This window comes from Nestor notabilis, unplaced genomic scaffold, assembly GCF_000696875.1.
Source record: "Nestor notabilis isolate BGI_N333 unplaced genomic scaffold, ASM69687v1 scaffold11659, whole genome shotgun sequence".
Classification (NCBI taxonomy): domain Eukaryota; kingdom Metazoa; phylum Chordata; class Aves; order Psittaciformes; family Psittacidae; genus Nestor; species Nestor notabilis.
Window position 1 is genome coordinate 6,048 of NW_009942496.1, and position 19,896 is coordinate 25,943.

Consider the following 19,896-nt stretch of genomic DNA (forward strand, 5'->3'; position numbering starts at 1 on the left):
CGGGGTTCAGACTAGTGGGGATAAACTGATGTATAAATAAAGTTAAATAGATATTGTTCTTTGAAGTTTCTTAATTAAACTTGTCCAGAGAAACCTCAAAAGCCACCAGAGGTAAGGGAGGGCGGGGAGAAAGGCTGATAAATGTGCAAGGCTAAATGAAGCTCAAGATGCACACTACCCTTTCTGGCAATGGGGTGAATGCTGATTCATTTCTGCCAGGGTTTGCTTTACATCCTGCTCAGGGCTGAGCAGTATTATTATAGCTCTGCTGATGCTCTAAAATAATTGTATTTATCTCTGCAAGCGCAATGACATTCATGATAACACTGTTAATGTTACAGTTCCTTTCTGGCGCTTCAGGATAGCTACAGCTTGCTCATGAGTAACACCTTCCAAAGCTTCCCCATTAACCGCTAAAATCTGATCGCCGCGCTTCAGTCTGCCATCATCTGCAGCTGCGCCCTGCAAACAGCAAAGCGAGTCGTTAGCGGCTGGTAGCACCGAGCCCTCCCACCCCTCAGAATGCTGGATGAAATGAGAAGGGATGGAGCACTGGGAATCCCACCGGGACTGGGTGGGGAACATGGGAAATGACAGTGCTGAAGTCGCCCTGAGTGCTTCGAGCATTGCCCATCGCTCACCCTGCTCACCCAACCCTGCATGGTCTAGGCTGATACACCTCTGGGAAGAAGAGAATTAGCCCAACCCATTAAACAATGCAGTGTAAAGACTGGTTCTGGCTTTTCTGATTATGGGGAGGCTTGTTAAAGCAGCATTTAAATGTACTCTGCAAGCAGTGCTGAGAAATGGGTTAAAGTGTGGGGAGAGGGACAGAGCTAATGCAGCAGAACAGACTGGGCATTGCCCCAGGCCCTGGGCAGAGCTGGGCTCTATTGAAGAAATGGCCTCAAGTTGCACTGGGGGGGGGCAATCTAAATCTAATACCCAATCTAAATCTAAATCTAATACCCAATCTAAATCTAAATCTAATACCCAATCTAAAAGATTTCTTCACCAAAAGGGTTGTCAAGTGTTGGAATAGGCTGCCCAGGGCAGTGGAGTCACTGTCCCTGAAGGTATTATTAAAAGCAGATGTGGCACTTGGGGACATGGTTTAATGGTGGGCTGGCAATGTTGGGTTAATGGTTGGACTCCATGATCTTAAAGGTCTTTTCCAACCTAAATGATTCTGATTCTTTGAAAGTCCTGGGAAGCTCCCACAGAGCTTTAGAAATGGCTGTTCTCCTCCAGAGGCCTCAATGCAGCTCTTTGATCTAAATCCCAAGCCCTGCCCTGCTCAGAGGTTGGCTCATGGTGTCCATTTCTACTCCAGTGCCCCACTGGTGACTGTAGTGTATTCTAGCTTCAATTCAGGGTTTCTCAGCTGTGCTCACATCCAGAAACTTGTAAATCTAAGCACTGGTTTAAAAACCACAGTATCTTCCCATGTTAATAACAGAAAATTGCAAGAAAGACCAGGTATTTGTGGTTTGAGCCCCAGAATCACAGAAGCAGAGGAGCCACGACTTCTATTCCACCTTCAGATGAAGTTTTCTCAATCGTGTCACCTAACTTGCCAGATGTGGTGACACAAGTGACAGCAAGCAGGCATAGGACAAGCAACTGTGACTGACTTTAAAGTTACTTTATGGAAAGTATCCCCAGTTCCCACTGTTTTCCTTTCCTCCTCCTCCAATTCCAGAACTCCCTTCACATGGCCATGCCTGATGTATCTTGCTGAGCACATTTCTAGCAAGGGGATGGGTGAGAAAAGGGTGAATTCTCCCTCACACCAATGGAGGCTGTCTGCCATGAGGATAGTCTGTGCTGTGCTATGTTTGTTCCTCAGCCTCGGTGGCCCGAGCCACTGCTCTCTGAGATTTACAGATAGAAAACTGCTTCACAAATATTTAAATGTATAAACCCAAGTTTCCCAAGTACTCAGAGCAATTTTGCTGAGATAAAAGTATCTTGCTTCAGTCATCAGTAATATGAAGTATAAAGTGAGACGCCAGCTCTAGGGCCACTTGCTCACATCAATGTACTTAGTACATTTTTGCTTTCTGCTACATAATATATTATCCTAGCCAAATCTTAGGTTTAGTTTTAAAGACAATATGGAAATAGGGAGGAAAAAAAAAGAAGATACCTTGGCAAATATAGTCTTGACATAAATGGGCAGGTCTCCATGGGGACTTCCATACCCCCCTACAATACTAAATCCCAGTCCATCAGAGCCTTTCTCCAAAGCAATAATCTTAGGCTGAGGTGCTCTGAAAACACAACAGATATCACTTAGAATAGCAATGTCTGTCTCTGGGGACTTTATGCAGAAGGAACACTTAACAGAGATATTTTATCTATCATGAAGCTTTTCAAACAGTCACAAACCATGACTCTTGCCCTTGCACTGAAACATCCTCCTGCACAGCCCAGAGTTCAAATGCTGTTCCCTGTACTTCAGCTCCTCACTTTGAAAATACTTCTTTTTAATAAGAGCTCAACAAGAGCACTTATCTCTGATGCAGAAGTGAGACTCCCCTGATCTGCAGTCTTTGCACGTATGTAGAGTTTGCTTTCTTACCAGCCAAGCTGTCATCTTTAGTCTGCAAAAGTGGCAACTGCAACTATTTCCTTACAGCATCATTTTGTTTTATGTCTTCAGAGGAATGAGTCTAATAGGGTGAAGCCAGGAACACTCGTGTTCATAGTCTCAGCTCTACTGCAGGCTCTTTGGGCTGTTTTCTAACAACCTGTACTTGACCTACACCCCTGTGCCTTGTAACCCCATCGCTTAGAGCCTGAACTCTTCAGGGGCTTTTACTGTCTACACTGAGCAAAGGAAGATTTTTGGTGGAATTTAAACCACATGTATGTATATATCCATTGCAAATTTGAAAAAGTAATTTCTACATATTTAGAAAGAATTATTGAGGACAAAAGCTGTTTGGCATCTTCCACCTCTATAAAGGTGTAGCCTATTGTTAGATTTAATGAAGATATATATTGGATTATATACATTACTATATATATACTATTTGGTATAAGGAAGAAGTTATTCACTATCAGGGTGCTGAGGTGCTGGCACAGGGTGCCCAGAGAAGCTGTGGCTGCCCCATCCCTGGCAGTGTTCAAGGCCAGGTTGGACACAGGGGCTTGGAGCAACCTGCTCTAGTGGAAGGTGTCCCTGCCCGTGGCAGGGGGTTGGGACTGGATGAGCTTCAAGGTCCCTTCCACCTTAAGCCATTCCATGATTCTGTTATGACCAATATGTAGCTATTTCTTTAGGATGGAAGGAATACATATGCCTTCTTAATTCTGCTTCATATTTTCACACATTTCCTTACTATTTTAATATGAAAAGAGAATACAAATCCTTTTGTGAAGTAAGCAATTCTCCTTTGAGAGCAGCAATAAAAACAGTATCTTGCATTGTAAGACTAGAGAATGCAGCATAAATAGCTTAACTTTTATACTCAAAAACCCCTGAGGTAGGGCAGCAACTTGCATCTCATCTTCTTAAAATAAATAAAATGAATCAAAGAAGGAAAATGAAGAACATAACGAAGCTAATGAACCACAATGAAGATCAAATGAATTTCAAAATGATTACTGGAATGCTATAAGCTGCCCTAAACAGCACACAATGGAGAATGATGCATGGCCATGGGAGGGCTAGATCTCTAACTACTATCACCATACAGAAGTGCTGCAAATGGAACATTTTTTAATCAGACTTTTTTGAATTGTAAAGCTAAAAAGATTCAAAGGACAAAGAATGTTCTGGGACATGTTTTGAAACATTTGTCTCTAATACCGGGTTTTTAACACCTCTTGCCTTAGCCTGCCAATGATAAATCATTTCGAATTGCTAGGATCGTAACTCCTTTCAGGCAAGGAAGCCAACAGACAAGGGCAGAACTGTCATGTCAGCATAACACATTAGAAAAAAAAGGAGATATATTATCTTGAAACATGTCCAGAACTAGTGCTTGGAAACACATTTTGTGCTTATTCACTCAAGCAATTTCTGTCACTGTGTGAAGATGGACATGAGTCCATAATCAGCTTGGACAAGGTCACAGTTTTCATTTTAAAGGTGATGGAAAATTAGAGACAAGAGCAATGGGAGAGACCTCCTTCACCACCCTAGGCTTTTCCCTTGCCTGGCACACAGAAATCCACCTCAGTCATTCAGACTGAGTACAGACTTACTCGGGATCTTCAGAAGGATGCTCAGAAGAAGAGTTAAGGTTGCACCCCGCAGACATGCTCTCCAGCTGGGTAGCAATGGCACTGATGTTGGTATCAGCCACAACCTAAACAGAAGGATGCAGTGAAAAACTGTGTGTGTTCACTTAATACCAAAGACACCTTGGCTAATTATGCAGAAAACAGGAAAATCAATTGTTGATGGTTTTTTTTCCCCCAAGCAAATGTCAAGTACAAGTCCTACTCTTTTAAATGTCCTACAAATTCAACACGTTCAAATAATAGAGTTAATAGTAGCCACAGATCAGTGGGGTTAAATGCAAACTTTGCTCTGAAACTTTCTCTTGCCTTTTACATGACTATCACTCAGATGCTGAGCAGAGGGGAAGAGTCTTTCTGGATAATCCAAAGGAAGAGGTTACTTCAACAAGGGAACGTATGTCTCAGAGTTGACACAGGATGTCCAGGATTGGGCTTGAGAGTAAACGTCTCCTACAGAGAGCACCTTAGCCCTTAACAAAATACTGAGATCCAAGGGACTATTGTGCAGAGGCCCTGAAATACCTCAGATTGGTTTGTTTGCTGAGTATGGAAGAAATTAATCTGTGGTTTCAACTTCTCTTCAATTCCCAGCATGGATCCAACAAACTGGATTCTTAACCTTCCCAATTCTGGCTCCTGCATTATTCTGAAGCCATCACGAATTACCACCTCACAGAAATTAATAGAGTTGACGACATTTTATCAGGTTGTGGGGTAGCAAACTTGCTCAGGCTTTTAAAGCAACCCTATAACTGTTGTCTAGGTTAGGTACAAAGCCAGCTATGGCTGTACTGAGAAAACAGTTACTTGTGGTAGTCTGGGGTTTGCTGTTCACAGGGGTTTTGCCTCACAAGGATAGAAACTTGAAGGCTCAGAGGGATCTATTAAACACGAAGTGTCAATGCCCGCTCTGGCTCGTCTCTAAACCTTTCATTGCATGCTTATTTTCTATTCTTTGCTTTTTCAGGAAGAAATTTGAGACAATCACTATGAAGTGTTAGGGATTTTAAGTATTTACAGCTGAAAGGACATCAATTCCCTAACAACTACATGCTGTAGTTATCATCCCCTAACTCCATCTCCTTGTGATAAGCTATTCTTCTCTGCTTGACATTTACTGTACAGTGCAGGAGTCTGGCTGAGAGAATAGTGAGAAATAACCACTAAGTGTATTTTCAGTATTTTCTCTAGCTATCTATGGCCTTGCTTTATCAAAACTAACAGGTACTTCTTCCACTCGTGGCTCAAGGGAAACGTACCTTTTTGAAATACAAAAATCCATTATATAAATCCCCTGTTTTAAATGATTGCTCACAGTTCTCCCACAACAGCATTTCCCTCTTCCTAATCACTTGGAGCCAAAAGGGTGGTAGCGTTTTCTAGGAAGGAAGATTAGTTCTCATGCAAATTTTGCATCCCAGGACTCAAGTTCTTGGATGCCCTAAATGAAGGGGTCCAGCAGAGAGCAAAGACACCGTTAAGTTTTCCTTCTCATTGCAGCAGGGGAAGGAATGCCAGGCAGTCTTTGTCGTATTTTGTTGCTAAATAAAACGAGGGCAAAATAAATCTATATTCAAAAATCTTCCGTTGGCAGGAAGAACATATCAGAGTTCAACAACCTTGTAAAAAAGCTTCCCCTTATCTCATTACTACACCTGCAGAAAAGAAATTAAATTAAACCAAAGCATCAAAACAGCCGAAAGGGATGATTGTTCCCCTGAGACCCTAATCTCCCATTTGCAAACAGCATTTGCAAACTCCTTCCCCATCCTTCCCAGGACGTGTTGATAATAAGCCTTTCCAGCCCACTGAACACAATTATCTGACCTTTCAAAGCAGTTTGCCATGAAGTGGTCTAACCTGATAATAAACAGAATTACTTAATGACACATCAGTCATGATTATCACAGCGATAGGATTATTCCATTTTAATTGTTGTAATAAAAAGAAGCAATCCAGTGATTGAGAAGTACCTGTGGTTTGCATGTAAGGTATCACCATGCTTATGGCAGGGCATCAACACTCTTTGCTGCTATTAAAATATAAGATCCCACCTTCACATAACAGATTTTTAATAGAGAAAAATAGACTCTAACATCCCACCCTCATATAACAGACTTTAATAGAGGAAAATAGACTCAATTCTACCAGAATAAACCCATATCATCAATAAAAAGTATTAAGCCCATTTTAAGCCAGACAGCAAAAATGTAGAAGAAAACCCATCAGCTGACAAACCCAAAGACTTTTCCAGAAGAACCTCTTTGTTTATGTGAGCAACCAACTGCCATCAGGAATATTTTTAAATACATGATGAGGTGGGATATGCTGTATTACAGCTTTCAAGATTAGCAATTTTGAGTTCTGCAGCAAGCTTTCATTTTCTATTCAGGGAATACTGTTGACATGAAAAGTGAAATTGCTCGACGTTAGTAACAATATGATAACTATAATTTAACAGAAAATCCTCAGCTGGTGTGTATCTGGGTATTCCCTTTGACTTCATGGAACTACACAAATACACCATCTGCTCTGGAACTGGCTCATCACTTACTAGGTCAGCAGTTCACAGGCAGACAAAACAAAGAAGAAGCAAGTCTAAAACTAAGTTATTGTATTTTCATGTTCTTCTTTTTTATACCTTTTTCTCCCCTCCTTTTTCACCTCCCCCCACATTTTTTATAGTCACATTTGTGTTGTAATGCAAGCAAGAAGCTTGCAAAAGTCTCACACAAGATGTGTTCCAATCCAATATGCTGTGATGACAAAGAAAATTAGAGTAGATTTTAGTGGTACATCTTATTGTTTTCCAATTGTTACAATAATTCTGCAAATGAGTAGTATGTTGAATTCTCTCTGGCAAGTACTTTTCCCATTTCTTTGTGTAAACATAAAAATAAACTGAAGATGAATATACTGGCAAGCAGCAATTAGAACCAAAGTGGCAGAACATGTCTTCTTTTTAGCTGGCATATAAATGTGGCAGTGATAACACTGGTTTCTCTCTTGAGTATTATTACTCATTACCTGTAGAATAATCAACTCCAGGCAGCACTGTCTTAATGATGATGCTATCATTTCTCCTAACTGCTGCTAGCATTTCTTTCTTCTCCCCCTTTCAAGAACAAGGAAATTAATAGTGTGGGCAGTTTGGTCACAGTCTAGCTACATGCACACACTCTCATACGCACACATAATTTCTTGTTCTGAGTTAACTTCAGATTAAAAATACAAACAACAACTTGGAAGCTTGTTGATTTATCACCTGTAGCAACAAGTTATTTTGTTCCCTTTGTTATGCTTTTATATAGTCATGCTCACAGCCTGTATGAATGGCAATAAAGAATTTTTGAATGAAAATCATTTCTTGCTTTCATTCTGTGTAATTCCCATCAGCAAGCACCCTGCAATTCTGTGATGCCTTGTGCCAGTGATGCTTAGGGTTTTTTCTTTTCTTTTTTTTCCCCTGAATGCCATTTATCTCCCCTCATGCAGCTGCATGTTCAATTTATCACCATACCTGCAGGATAATGCTCCCATAAGCATTCTTCAGTAGATTAACCGCATCTGCATGAGACAGCCCATCCAAAGGTTGCCCATTAATACTGACAATCCGATCTCCAACCTAAAAGTACAACAGTAATGGAAAATTACTAGCATTAGGGAAAATTAAAAGTAAGAATGCTTAAAATTCCTCATGAACTTGGCACCGCACAGTCATGCTTCTCTTTTGCAGGATCCCTTTTGTGAGAATTCTGCATTGCTAGTGATCATTTTGCATTCTTCAGAGCAAGTACAATACAGATTTTTTAAAAACAACAATGCAATCACAGAAAGATGGGTTGTATTTTACTATTTCTATTTGCAAGCAAAGAGAGTGAGATTTTCACTGCTGTCCTCCCATCCAGAAAGGATTATTTGTGTCCGTATGTGCAGATGAGCTCATACTCCTACAGACTATGTATTCACATGCTGAATGCAGTGTAGGAAAGCAGGCACTTCTGATATTAATCTCATTAACCTAATTGATTTCTTGTTCTTCTGATACACAAAAATGATCTTAACCCTGGCACTTAATGCTGTTGTGTAATTCTGTTCGAGGCATGGCATGAATGTAGCAGCATGTACTAACGAATCTCATGGGCCAAAGCAACCCTGTGTGTCTGCATAATAAGTTCTTTTCAGGACTAGTGATTCTTTGAAACTCTCTTCAGAAATAAAAGTGTTCACCACAGTCATTCCTGAAACCCACATATCCTGTGGGTCTGATGTAAGTGCCTTATTTTAGCATTTCTTTATAAGGGCCTTATGATCAAACAACTAACTTCAATCTGTTTTCTATCTGGTTTGAGCTCTAAATAATGCCCAGTCTGCAGTCTCCAAAACACTTTTGGCTTCCAAGAGAGCCTATTGCTGCCCTCCCTCGGTCTGGATGAACATATACACTTGAAGATCACTGCAAATGCATTTATGTTCTTTCTCTTAATGTCATTTTTCCATTATGGGCATTATTCCAAGATGCAATATAATTAAAAAGGGAAGAGACAGGCAGGGTTATTTGGTTTTGGTTTAAAATATATACATAAGAAGAGGAAAAGCAGTCTATGAGTTATTATCAAAATGATGATACAGAAGTGCTTGAGGCTCCTTCTCTGCAGGGGAAACTGCAGATGAAATAACAAATATTCACAGGATCCCTCTACTCACTCTGAGTCTTTGGGTACGCGCAGCCACACCACTGGCTTGAATCATAGCAATGAAGATGGGAATATCTCCTAATGGACTTCCCTTCCCTCCTGCAATGCTGATACCAAGCGCATCATTTGGTCCCTAAACCAAAGCAAAACAAAACAACATTAGCAGTTGGAGCAACTTGCAGAGGTCAGCCTTCAGAGCATAGCAATAACTGACTCATTTGATTTACGGAACAGGGAGAAACCAGGATTGACAGACACACACATCCCCACGCGTGCAGGTCCCATTACTCAGGCATACATCCAACAACCTACTGCAAACACAAATAATGCAATTTTACTTCTGAGAAATGCTACAAAAATTAACAACTTCAGTTAAAGGTGTCAGCTTTTGGAATTGATCGAAAATAACTCACTGACCCTTGTTATCTCCACAGTCCTTGGGCCCATATCTGCTCCTACAAACAATGAAACAAACAATTAGCATCTGTAATTAAGAGATAATATAATTAAGAGATAACACTGTCAGGTGACAATGGTCCCTTGCTGCCTAGTCAGAGTTATCACCAAGCAGGAGCAGAGCCTCTCTGTGCCAAAACAGGCAGTGCTGCTCACGTGAGGAGGATGTAATCACTCCAGCTGACGGATGCCACCGTGATGCCCATTGTATCACAGCCACTGCTCACCATAACCTATTGAATAGCAGCACTCTGCCAGCCTGAAGACAAGCCCTATTGTGCATTTCACTCAATTAAAGATTGGCTTATTATTCATAAATCACAGTGTCCCTACCACAAAGGGTAGGGCACGTGGCTGGTCTGAGAGTGTTGAGGTTCCATAGATTTCCTCTTCTTATTTGTGCTGTATTAGTAAATAGTAGACAGCCAGGAAGTCTGCCAGGCACATATATAACCACAGAACATTTAAAAGTACTCAAAATATAAAAAAGGGAAGAAAAAGGAAAAAAAAAGGGATACTTCAGAGGAACCATTCAAACTGGGACTCAACAGCCTAACAAGCTGATGGTGTAGTGAAGTCCTGGGCTCTGTTATACCAACCCCTAATTCTAACAGCTCCCATTAAAATATTTTAAGAATCTTTTAGGAGGCAGGCAGAAATAGTCTCTTTCAAACGCTAATGATTCTTAATAACACATATCAGTATTTCTCACTGCCAGGCACATGTGCTTGTGCAGATATCTGTTATGAGTATGGAAGGCAGGATTGCCAAGGTGTTCTGAGGTCTGCAGGGCCCTCCAACATACCAGAGGGAAGCCACATTCCTCCTCCAGTGCACGCAAACGTCTTCTACTTCATGAGCAAAGGTTACTGACTTCTGAAGCGGGTCAGACCATCCAAATGCACAGGTTCTCCACAAGCTACTGCAGGTTGTAGATTTAGCACTTGCTAAATCTGCAAATTGCTAACTGGGCATTATGACTTTCTCATGACAAAAATCCCCTTTATACACTCAAGAGCAACGAAGAAATAAATGAAGTGGTGGCAGCTTTATTCTGTGAGAGAATGGTTTCTAATGCAAGAACCATGTCTGTGCTAAGCCTCTGACAAGGGCATCAGGGAATAGCAGGGCACAGGAATTCTGCACTTTATATAAAATAGAGGAGCCGTTACTCTACGAGTAGAGACAAAAACAGTGTCATCTGCTGGAAAGCTGTATGTCTTCTGGGAGGCAGAGTAGGAAAACCAGATTCAAGTATTCAGTTTTGCTTTGAAACCAGCACAAACATAAAGCAAATAACACGCAGCTATTCTGACAGCCGCTCAGATTTTACCTGAGTTCCTCTGAGACACATCTGCTGAAGATCTTTTTGTGCCAACAAAGTTCTGTAAGGTAGAGAAGACTGGAGCAAGTGTAGGGTGGAAGTGGCTATGGACACTCTGTTGGCTTGCCTGGAGTTAAAAATAAATCAAAACCTGTGAGTCAAACCCAGATATTAACTTTAAACCAGTTCCCGCAACATACGGGCGCAGCTGTGCTCTGTGACTACTACACTGGAAATACCACATCAGCCACGCAAGTGAAAACTCTTCCAACTTCATTTCCAAAGGGGAAACCTACCAAACTCTGTCCCTGAGTTGTGGGCATGTCCATAGGGCTGCTTATAGTACTACACAACTGAACTTCACTCCCGATGTGCACGCCTAATGTTGGTCAGGTCTGCTCTAGAGGGCACCAGGAAATAGGATTAACACTCTCCTTTGCTCTCAGTGTGTCTCCAAACCTGAGGAGATGAGTAGTTGCTGCTAAAGATGGTGGGCATCTCCCCCATGATGGACCCAGCAGGTACAATGAGTGTGCATGAGGCACCCAGCATGACATGCAACAGCTCCTCTCACACATTGACACCCATCCTGTTACATGGCAGTAATCAATAGGCTTTGTTATCTTAACTGAATATATTGTCTGATTACAATGTCCTGTAATTGACCCTGCTCCTTTCATTTGGCCAAGAACCTGCTCTTATTTCCAGAATCACATGCTAGGTGACAAAAGGGAGAGCCTCTGAAGATGGCTGCTTGGGCATGTAACCAATTCTTGGCTGTCCATTACCAGCCCTCCTTTCCCCTATCTCTGTATCTGGCTTTATCTTCAGACTCTGCTCCTCAAAGAAACGTAATTATCAATTTAGGAAGTGCATCTGAACAGGTTTCACCAAGGCCAGACCTTTCCAACTGTGCTGCCTTACACAGAACAAAGATCTGGCCTATACTTCTCCATCCACAGCAGAGCTTTCCCTCTCTAAATGCATTAGGCGGTGAATCAAAAGCTCTGGCAGCGTTAATTCTAACTGACCAGTGTGCAGCTGTCAGTGACGAACAACAGGCAGAGCACAATTTCCACCTCGAGCTGCCAATTTGTGGGTCAGTTAATGTAATTCGCAATGCATGTCAAAGAAATCACTGTCCTGCACCACAAGGCTTCTATTTCTCCTGTTAAAGGTATGCAACGGACCAAGAAAAAAGCCAAGTGAGGACAAAAGTTCTGGATGCTCTTGGCCAGCAGCTTCGACAACATCGCTCGCAGTTGCGCAAATCATTCAAGCTGATTTGCTGTGTTATCTGCCAAGATTTTTATAACTCTTGGAAAGGTTTTGCTGAGAAACATCTATTGGGTAGTCACTTATGAGCACTGAGATGAAGGCTCTCAAATGACTCTGCAGTAAAAGCAGCAATTTAGATTTATTGTATTAAAAGAAATACAGAGATACCAGGTTCCTGCAAAAGCCTCTTATGCCACAAAGACATTGTTTGATCTGATTTTTACCTGGACTCATGTTAGATACTATTTTGCTTCCCTTTCAGCTGTGAGTTTTACATAGGAAAAATGGGTGGATAACTTCTAACCATCACTTTCTGATGACATTGCTCTTGCTTGGGCTAGCTGTTGATACAACCCCACCAAAACTAATATTCAAGACTGCTGTCTTACTTAATGCAATCCATATAATTTTCCTCTGTTATTTCATTTCTCCTTGCCTCCTGTATGCAGTACAAATGCTTCTCCAATGGTATTTAGCCAGTATTCTTAAAGCTGGGCTTTAGCCCTTCCTGATACCTCACCCACCTAGGCTGGATCAGTGCTGGCATTTAGGAAGTTAAGAAATCACACCACATGACTATGACCTTGGCACCCTTTTTGGATTGCTCATGCACAACATTGAGGACAAATCTCCCCTCTTATTGACCTCCTTAAAAGTGTTCCTGCTTTAACTTACATCCCCCCTAAGCCTCCTATGGCTCCCCCTCTGTTTCCAAACCCAAGCCCTTCGTCTAGCTTTTGTGGAGGTTGGGCTGGATCCCACTCGTGTACAAGCTCTCCTGCCTGCTCCCAGTTCTGTGTGAGAGGGAGGTGTGTGGGCAATGTCCCCATGGTCCCTGGCAGCTGCCCCTGGGCAGAGAGGGGGCAAAATACTCTATAGCAATATGCTCCATAGCTCTATAGTAGAATATTCCATACTCCATAGCAAGAGCCCTGCTGTGAATCACTGGCAACTTACATATAATGGCAAAGGAGTCAGTCTTTGGGAAAAAAAATACATCAAAAATAAGTTTTCTAAGTCATCTTGCCTTGATTTTCTCCGTTGCATACTCAGATTTAATACTAAAGGTATCAGTATCTGAGCTGACTGGGGGGCACGGGGAGAGGGGGAAAGCCCTGCACTGATTGAAAAATGAATTGTTGTCTTCGCTTCAGGTAAAAAGCAAGTGAAGCAGGAAATTGCTCTGTGTTTTCTTTGAGAGGAAAGCAGCTCTCATGTGGTTCTGCCCTAAGATAGGCAAAGATACAGTTCAGTTTCATTAACTCCTTTTGAATGACAAAACAGCTGCAGAAAATACATCCAGCATTTTTTTGCAGGTCTGAAGAAAAAATTTATGGGCATCATTATTTGAGAAAGATATTCCATATTTTTGTGTGTCTCAGGAAGACACTCCTTAAAAAAAGACATTAACTTGCTCTTCTACTTAATCAGCATTTCAGCATGACACTTGCTTTGCAGTTCAGCACAGAGAATCATTGTGATAAAATACCTTGTTCCACCTCCTCAGCAGTAAGTGTCTATGGAAGGACTGAGCCTCACATGCACGCCTGTGCTCTGTCCCCATGCCCTGCCCTTCACAGCCCCACTTTATACATATGGATTTGCCACTAACCTGACTGTTTTGGGATGTTTTCCGTGATGACAGCCACGATCCAGCTCGCAATCTCCCGAGTTCAAGATGCACTAGGCCTTGAGCACACTTGGAAAAAAAACCAACCACAATGTACAGCATTTAAGTAGATGTATAATATTTCATGCTCTCCTGGAGAGAATTATGTTTACATTCAGCACCACAACCCCGTGAAGAAAACCACAAGGAATGCTCAAAGCATTAACATTTGTATTTAGACAATACAAAATGTACCCGTTCCTGGATTTAGGTTTAACCTGAAGGTTTATCCCAGTTGCTGCAGTCAGTATGAATCTTCCTACTGGCAAACTGTAGATGGCCAATTACTCAGGAAAAATAAACAAAAGCTCCCAACTCTTTAACAGAAGTTTGCTACAAACAATACTCATTAAAAACACTTCAGAGCAAAAATGCTGCAGAAAAGGATGAATTTAACACATATGGATTCAACTTAAAAATTGGAAATATCACATACTTTCAAATCTTAAATAGGTAAACTTTTGGCCAAGTATCAACCCTGAATGGAAAAAGCAAGGAAATAATTAGCCTTTCCCTTAAAGAATGGAAGAAATCATATGTAGAAACAGTAGTGGTGATGGCAGGGAAAAAGCCCTCGTCTCCAGAGGCAGTTTTGAATAGAAATGGGTCTGCAGCATCGCTCCCACTCATCCTTTCATCCTAGGTATAGGCTGCCGTGGTTGGGAGCTGTACAGAGGAGCTAATATCTTGGGAGCTGTACAGAGGAGCTAACATCAGGCCCTCACAGCCAGGCCACCCCCTGCCCTCTCCTCTGGCCCAAGCTTTTGAATGGAAAAGACAACTTCAGAGTGTAAGATCACTCGACTAAGAGGGAGGCCTGTGCAGAAATGGATTTAAGATGCCATTTTATACCTGCAGGTCAGTACAGCAAAGCCAAAGGCATTTTATTTTAGTTCTGATTTGTATGCCTCTCAGGTTTCCAAATGTTTTTCTAACATATGAAATCCACAGTTGCATTTTCAAATAGATGCCTAAATACTACATGTGTCTTTGTTTTCCCACTTCATACCATCCAGCTCCTAGAAATACATGGAGAAGTGATTTTAAATGAATTTCCCAAAGTTATTTCAGATGAAATTCCTGTCTTGGTAATCAGTTCAAGCTGTCCTGTGTATGCGTAAATGGCACTTCAGGATAATTACCCTGCATAGTGTTAGTAACTGCAATTCAATATCTTAAAATGTATTATGTACTCACCTTAAGTATAGTGGCAACAGTCTCTTGTGAGGCATTTCTCATATCCTCTCCATTTACAGACAAAATTTGATCTCCTTGAATTAATCTTCCATCTAGGTCTGCAGCTCCTCCTTTAACAATGTCAGAGATAAACACTCCACTTCCATTTCTAACAATGCAAGAAGCATATGGCTAATTACACCATCCAATATTCTTTGGGAGACCGAGTTAGATTACTTGCATTTAAGAGACATTAACAGAAACCTGTAAGCAGTGCAAGAAGTAGTTTTACACCCCATTCAACCATGTAAGAAAATCTACGAGTTTTCAAACTAAAGCATGTTTTGCTCTATTTAATGTTGTCTCTTGCCTTGAACCATTAATTCTGACTGTATGAGCCTTGAAGATTCATGAAAAATACCACCTGTGTGAATCAAAAGCCAAGGATCAGTCTAAGATGGAGTTAAACTACCTCCTGATGTGCCTGATATGAATTATGCAGCCTCAGATATTTTTTCTATATTCCCCCTAAGGGTTCAGCTCAGTTCCTTTCCTAGAAGCCTGGAGGCCCCCAAGAGAAACAGGGAGAAGTCTGCAGAAAAGACTTCTCTAGTTTGCACCTGAGTTACACAGTAGAAAATCCAGCTTTGTGGCTATGCAGACATGGAGGGGAATGTATTTTATTTCCCCTCCCAGAGGCTGCAGACCCCTTGGTGCTGGCCCCAGCTCCTGACACGCGCTGTAGTGTGAGCTGGCGCCAGCTGCGATGCCAAGGTTTGGCGTTTGGCATCCTTCAGGACACAGCACTTCACAACCTGAATTATACCTGGGTATCACTTATTGATTTCAGGAACTGGGCTGCCTCTGCAGTGGAAATCCCCACAAGCAAAGCACTTAGCAGTAGTACAGAAAGTTTTGAATGGAAGCAAACATAGGAGGGCTGGAGACTGCCATTACCATCTGTAAGGTAATTTACATAAGCTAAATTAATTACCCAGCCCGCAATCTGCTCACAACACCTGGGTTAAACATCACCACTCTTGTAAAAAGCTGCTGCAGAAACTTTACTGACCATACGCAGTCAGGATAATGACATGATGATTTGTAATTGAGAAAATAAATTATTTCTGGCAATGCAGAAGAGCAACCATATGACTCTTCTGCACCGATGCTGAACGAGTGCTCGCCAGTGTCATGCTGTAAATCTCTTCTAGCAATGAAAGATTAAAGCTATCAGTGCTCTGTTTTGAATGATCTAATAGCAATGGTTTAGAAATGTGTCTAAAAAGTCACATTTTATTAAGCAGCTGTTACCTACTCACTGTGACTCAGATTCTGCTCTGTACTCACAGTATTGCTATCCAGTGTTGACCAGTCACTTTGATACTGTCCAGGATGTGGGTCTAACTCAGCTACTTGTTTTCCACTGACACTGGCCTCTTTGAATCGGGGTAGAAGCTAGATCTAACTCACAAATCCATTTTCAAGGGCATACCCTTGTATTTGGAAATAAGAAGGTTTCTCTCCTCATTTTGAAATCAGAAAGCCATGATTAGGGCCTCCAAGCTCTGAGACACCACAATGCTGAAACCACCAGGACAGTAAGCTCCCAGTTCCGCATATGCCCAACTTGGCCACACAGCCCTATGGCATTTTTGAGGATGTTTAGATACACAATTCTGTTCCTTACAGAGTTTTTTCTTTATTTGCTATTCCACTTAATGGCTATAGTCGTTCATATGGCAAAAAGCAAATGATTTCTCATTTGAAATGCAGTCAGGTCAGAGAAATGTTCTTACCGTTTTCCAGCGATGCTGAGCCCTAGTCCTCGGCCCGTTTTCTTCTGTATATCTACATAGAAAATCTCTAAGTTTTCTTCATCTTTGTAATGTGCTTCATCTCTATAAACAACTAATTGCACCTTCTGGGGCGTCTGTCTCAATGCAGTGATAGCTTCTTCATGGCTGGCATTCCGCAGATCAATCCCGTTCACCTGAAATAATCAGTGTTTTCTTTCCAAATGACATGTATAAATGATCTTTTCATCGCACCCTACTCGCGTGTGACAGGACAAATTTGTCAAATTGACACCCCTTGGCACTCTAATTTAGTGCTCCCATTTCCAGAGGGCTGAGCTCCTGGATCTCCTACTGAGTGCGAGTTTGGTGCTTTGTGCCTCTGCATGGAATAAATCACAATAATCAAAACATGTTGGCTTGTAAGTTTTGTGGGTGTTCTTGCCTTCTTTTTCACTGCTGGAACCTCAAACAATGCTTCTTTCTTACAACTAGACAAAATAGGAGGTGCTTCTTTGAGCTTCTTGTATCTCTCACTGCTTGGATTCCTTCTCCCTCGGCTTTGTACCACCGCCAAGCCGAAGACAGAGGGAATCAGAAACATTAGCAAATGGCAATGGTGAAGCCCAGGCAGGACATATTAAATGGTTATTTTGCTTTGTTCCAATAGATGGCACACAAGACCGCTCCTGGAGCACTCAATTACATTTCTCCTACCATAACCTGAAAATGTTTTAGCATTTTAGTAGTATCAGATGGAACAAGAAGTTCTGATTGAATGCCTAAGTACTAAAAAAATCCATTGCATCTTGAAACTTAATCTCCCGATTTTGCCAAACCTGATCCAAAGATACCTTTGAAGGTGTTTGCCAATATTCTGTTGACAAAATCATCTTTTATTTCTTAATAGCGAAAAGTATCAATGCTTAAGTATTTTGGAAGTCTTTTTAGAAAGCAGCATGAACTGTAAGTGAATACAATGTTAATCCACTTCCATAACAAGTTTTAAGGCAACGAAAATAATTCTCAGTATTTCTAGATAATTAAGCCTAATCTATAGTAATTATATTCTTTTGTACTAATTCTGCACAGAGTTGTTTATATACTGCATTGGTATTCTTTTCTTGACACAGGCATCTACGTGTGCTTTATCATACTAATCTGAAACTAATTCAGAGTCATCTTTTTGATTCATTAGTATGGTTTAAAGCTGAAAGAATAATAATATTATGGCACACAAACATCAGCACTTTCCTATTTGACCAGAGAAGAACTAATTAACCTTCCCCATTTTTACCCTCTTATTATTGTGCTCTGTTAATACACAGATATATATAAAACGAAAACAACATTCAGCCTTAACACTAAAAACAGTATTTTCAGTGCAAGAGCTGTAAAGACAACTCCCCAGGTACCTCTCACTATTTTCCTAACCCTACACACCAAAGCCTTAATGGCCATGCTGGGAATTTGTCCTGATCTGACAGCGAGACACTGCAAGCAGCTGTGCTGAACCCCTGCCTGACGAAAGTTTCATTTGCAGACCAACACGACTGTCTTAACCCTTTCCCTCCTCAATTTCCATGCTTCTCTGCAGGAAAAACACTACATTTACTGACAGAAATAATTCTGTGTGTTACTGGTTTTATGAGCCATGGCCTGAGGGAGCTGGTAGCTCTGCCAGCAACGCTGCAGGCAGGCACTGTCTGGCAGCAGGGATGCTTGCAGGGATGCTGGCAAGGATGCTCACAGGGATGCTGCAGCCACCCCTCGCCTTCTCGCCCCACGTTCACCCAGCTCAGCACTTTGTTTGCAGGCAGCAGTGAGATACTTGAGCAGTGCAGGTAGTGCAGGCCTCTGAATGAAAGATTAAACAGATGCATAATACCGAGCTATTGGACATGACAGCTGAACTATGTAATCTGAGAACTGCCGTGCTCAATTAAATTTAATATAGTCTCAATTTGTACCTTCAGTTTATATGAATATATAAGGACATATGAATTTGACAGGACGTTCTCAGGGGCAGAAAAGCAGCTTCAAGTGCAGATCCTACACGATGATCTCTTTCCCCTACAAGAAACCTATGCTGTGTTGAATACAAGTATACACGACAAGTTATAAGCAAGCACATACATAGAGAGACTTATTTACCTCCAGAATCTGATCTCCAGCCCAAAGTCTGCCATCTCGGGCTGCTGCCCCTTCTTCATAAACTTCATGGATCACTATGGCATCCTGTGGGAAGAAAGGGGTGACATACATCCTTCCTTCCAAACAGCCCACAAACTGGCAGCCATGGCCTACCTCACACAGCCCATTGCTCTGCAGTAAATCGGTACAGCACTCCATGTCAGGATAAGCAAGACTGTAACAGAATTCCTATCTTTTTAAATATTTTGGGATAAGAAAACTACTCCTCTAACCAAAATATGAAGAGTTGGTAAGAAGGATTTTGTTCACCACTTCATAGTAGTCTTGTCTTGAGCTTCTTAGGCTTCCATCATTTTTGTCCATTGGCATCAGCAGCACGTGAACTCAGTGTGAACTGTTGTATTAATATCGTCTACTTTTAATGATATTTTTATTATTTAAAACCAGATTCTTTGGAGCTATGAATATTTTTAGGGACTTGGCATAGAGCTCGGCTTTAAGCAAGAACTGAATGCCTTGTGGTAAATAGCACTGGTTAAATCTGTAAGAAATGAAATCCAGAAGAAATGAACAATGGCAAATGTTAGTTTATTACTGAGGTTGGAAAATGTAGGCAGTGGCAGATGTAGCTTCAGGGAAGGTTTCAGTGATTTAATCTTATTGCCAGCAATAGATGTCCCCAAAGAAAAAGCATTACAAAGAACATACTGTTCTCTTGCTGGTGCTTTCCCTTTGCATTGTTCTGGTTTGTTTCTTTTTTCTTATTTGTTTTTCCCCCCTGGAAAAAAAAAAAGGGTGAACTTTCTGCAGTGGAGCTTCAGCTGCAGACCTGACAGCTAGCAAGATGGGATGCTTCACTGCAAAGTGTGCTCCTCTCCAGTGTCACCAGCAAACACCCGGCCTCAGAGCAGAACCAGCTTCATGACAAGCCCTGAAACGGCTTTAGATGAATATGTGGTGATTTTCAATTAGATATGTAGGTTTTGGATAACCCATTCCAGATGAGAATGTCCTCCCAAAACTCTATGGTGGTGAAGTTGCTTCAGCAGTTTGCTGTACAAGTCAAAGAGGAGACTTTCTGCAGAGGTTAGC

The 19,896-nt window shown here is 41.5% G+C and overlaps 1 protein-coding gene across 1 annotated transcript in view; it reads right to left on the reverse strand.

Annotated features, from left to right (window-relative positions):
• Position 1: 1 nt before the first annotated feature.
• Positions 2–19,896, reverse strand: part of INADL (InaD-like (Drosophila)) — a 146,894-nt gene continuing 126,999 nt past the window's right edge. Inside the window, exons 34-44 of the mRNA XM_010021438.1 lie at positions 18,805–18,888; positions 16,654–16,847; positions 14,876–15,023; positions 13,622–13,708; positions 10,741–10,858; positions 9,369–9,406; positions 8,962–9,084; positions 7,775–7,879; positions 4,216–4,319; positions 2,150–2,273; positions 2–462 (exon numbers count right to left, since the gene is read on the reverse strand). Of these exons, the coding sequence (XP_010019740.1) occupies positions 316–462; positions 2,150–2,273; positions 4,216–4,319; positions 7,775–7,879; positions 8,962–9,084; positions 9,369–9,406; positions 10,741–10,858; positions 13,622–13,708; positions 14,876–15,023; positions 16,654–16,847; positions 18,805–18,888 (1,272 nt within the window). The 3' untranslated portion in view covers positions 2–315. The remainder of the gene's footprint in view (positions 463–2,149; positions 2,274–4,215; positions 4,320–7,774; positions 7,880–8,961; positions 9,085–9,368; positions 9,407–10,740; positions 10,859–13,621; positions 13,709–14,875; positions 15,024–16,653; positions 16,848–18,804; positions 18,889–19,896) is intronic.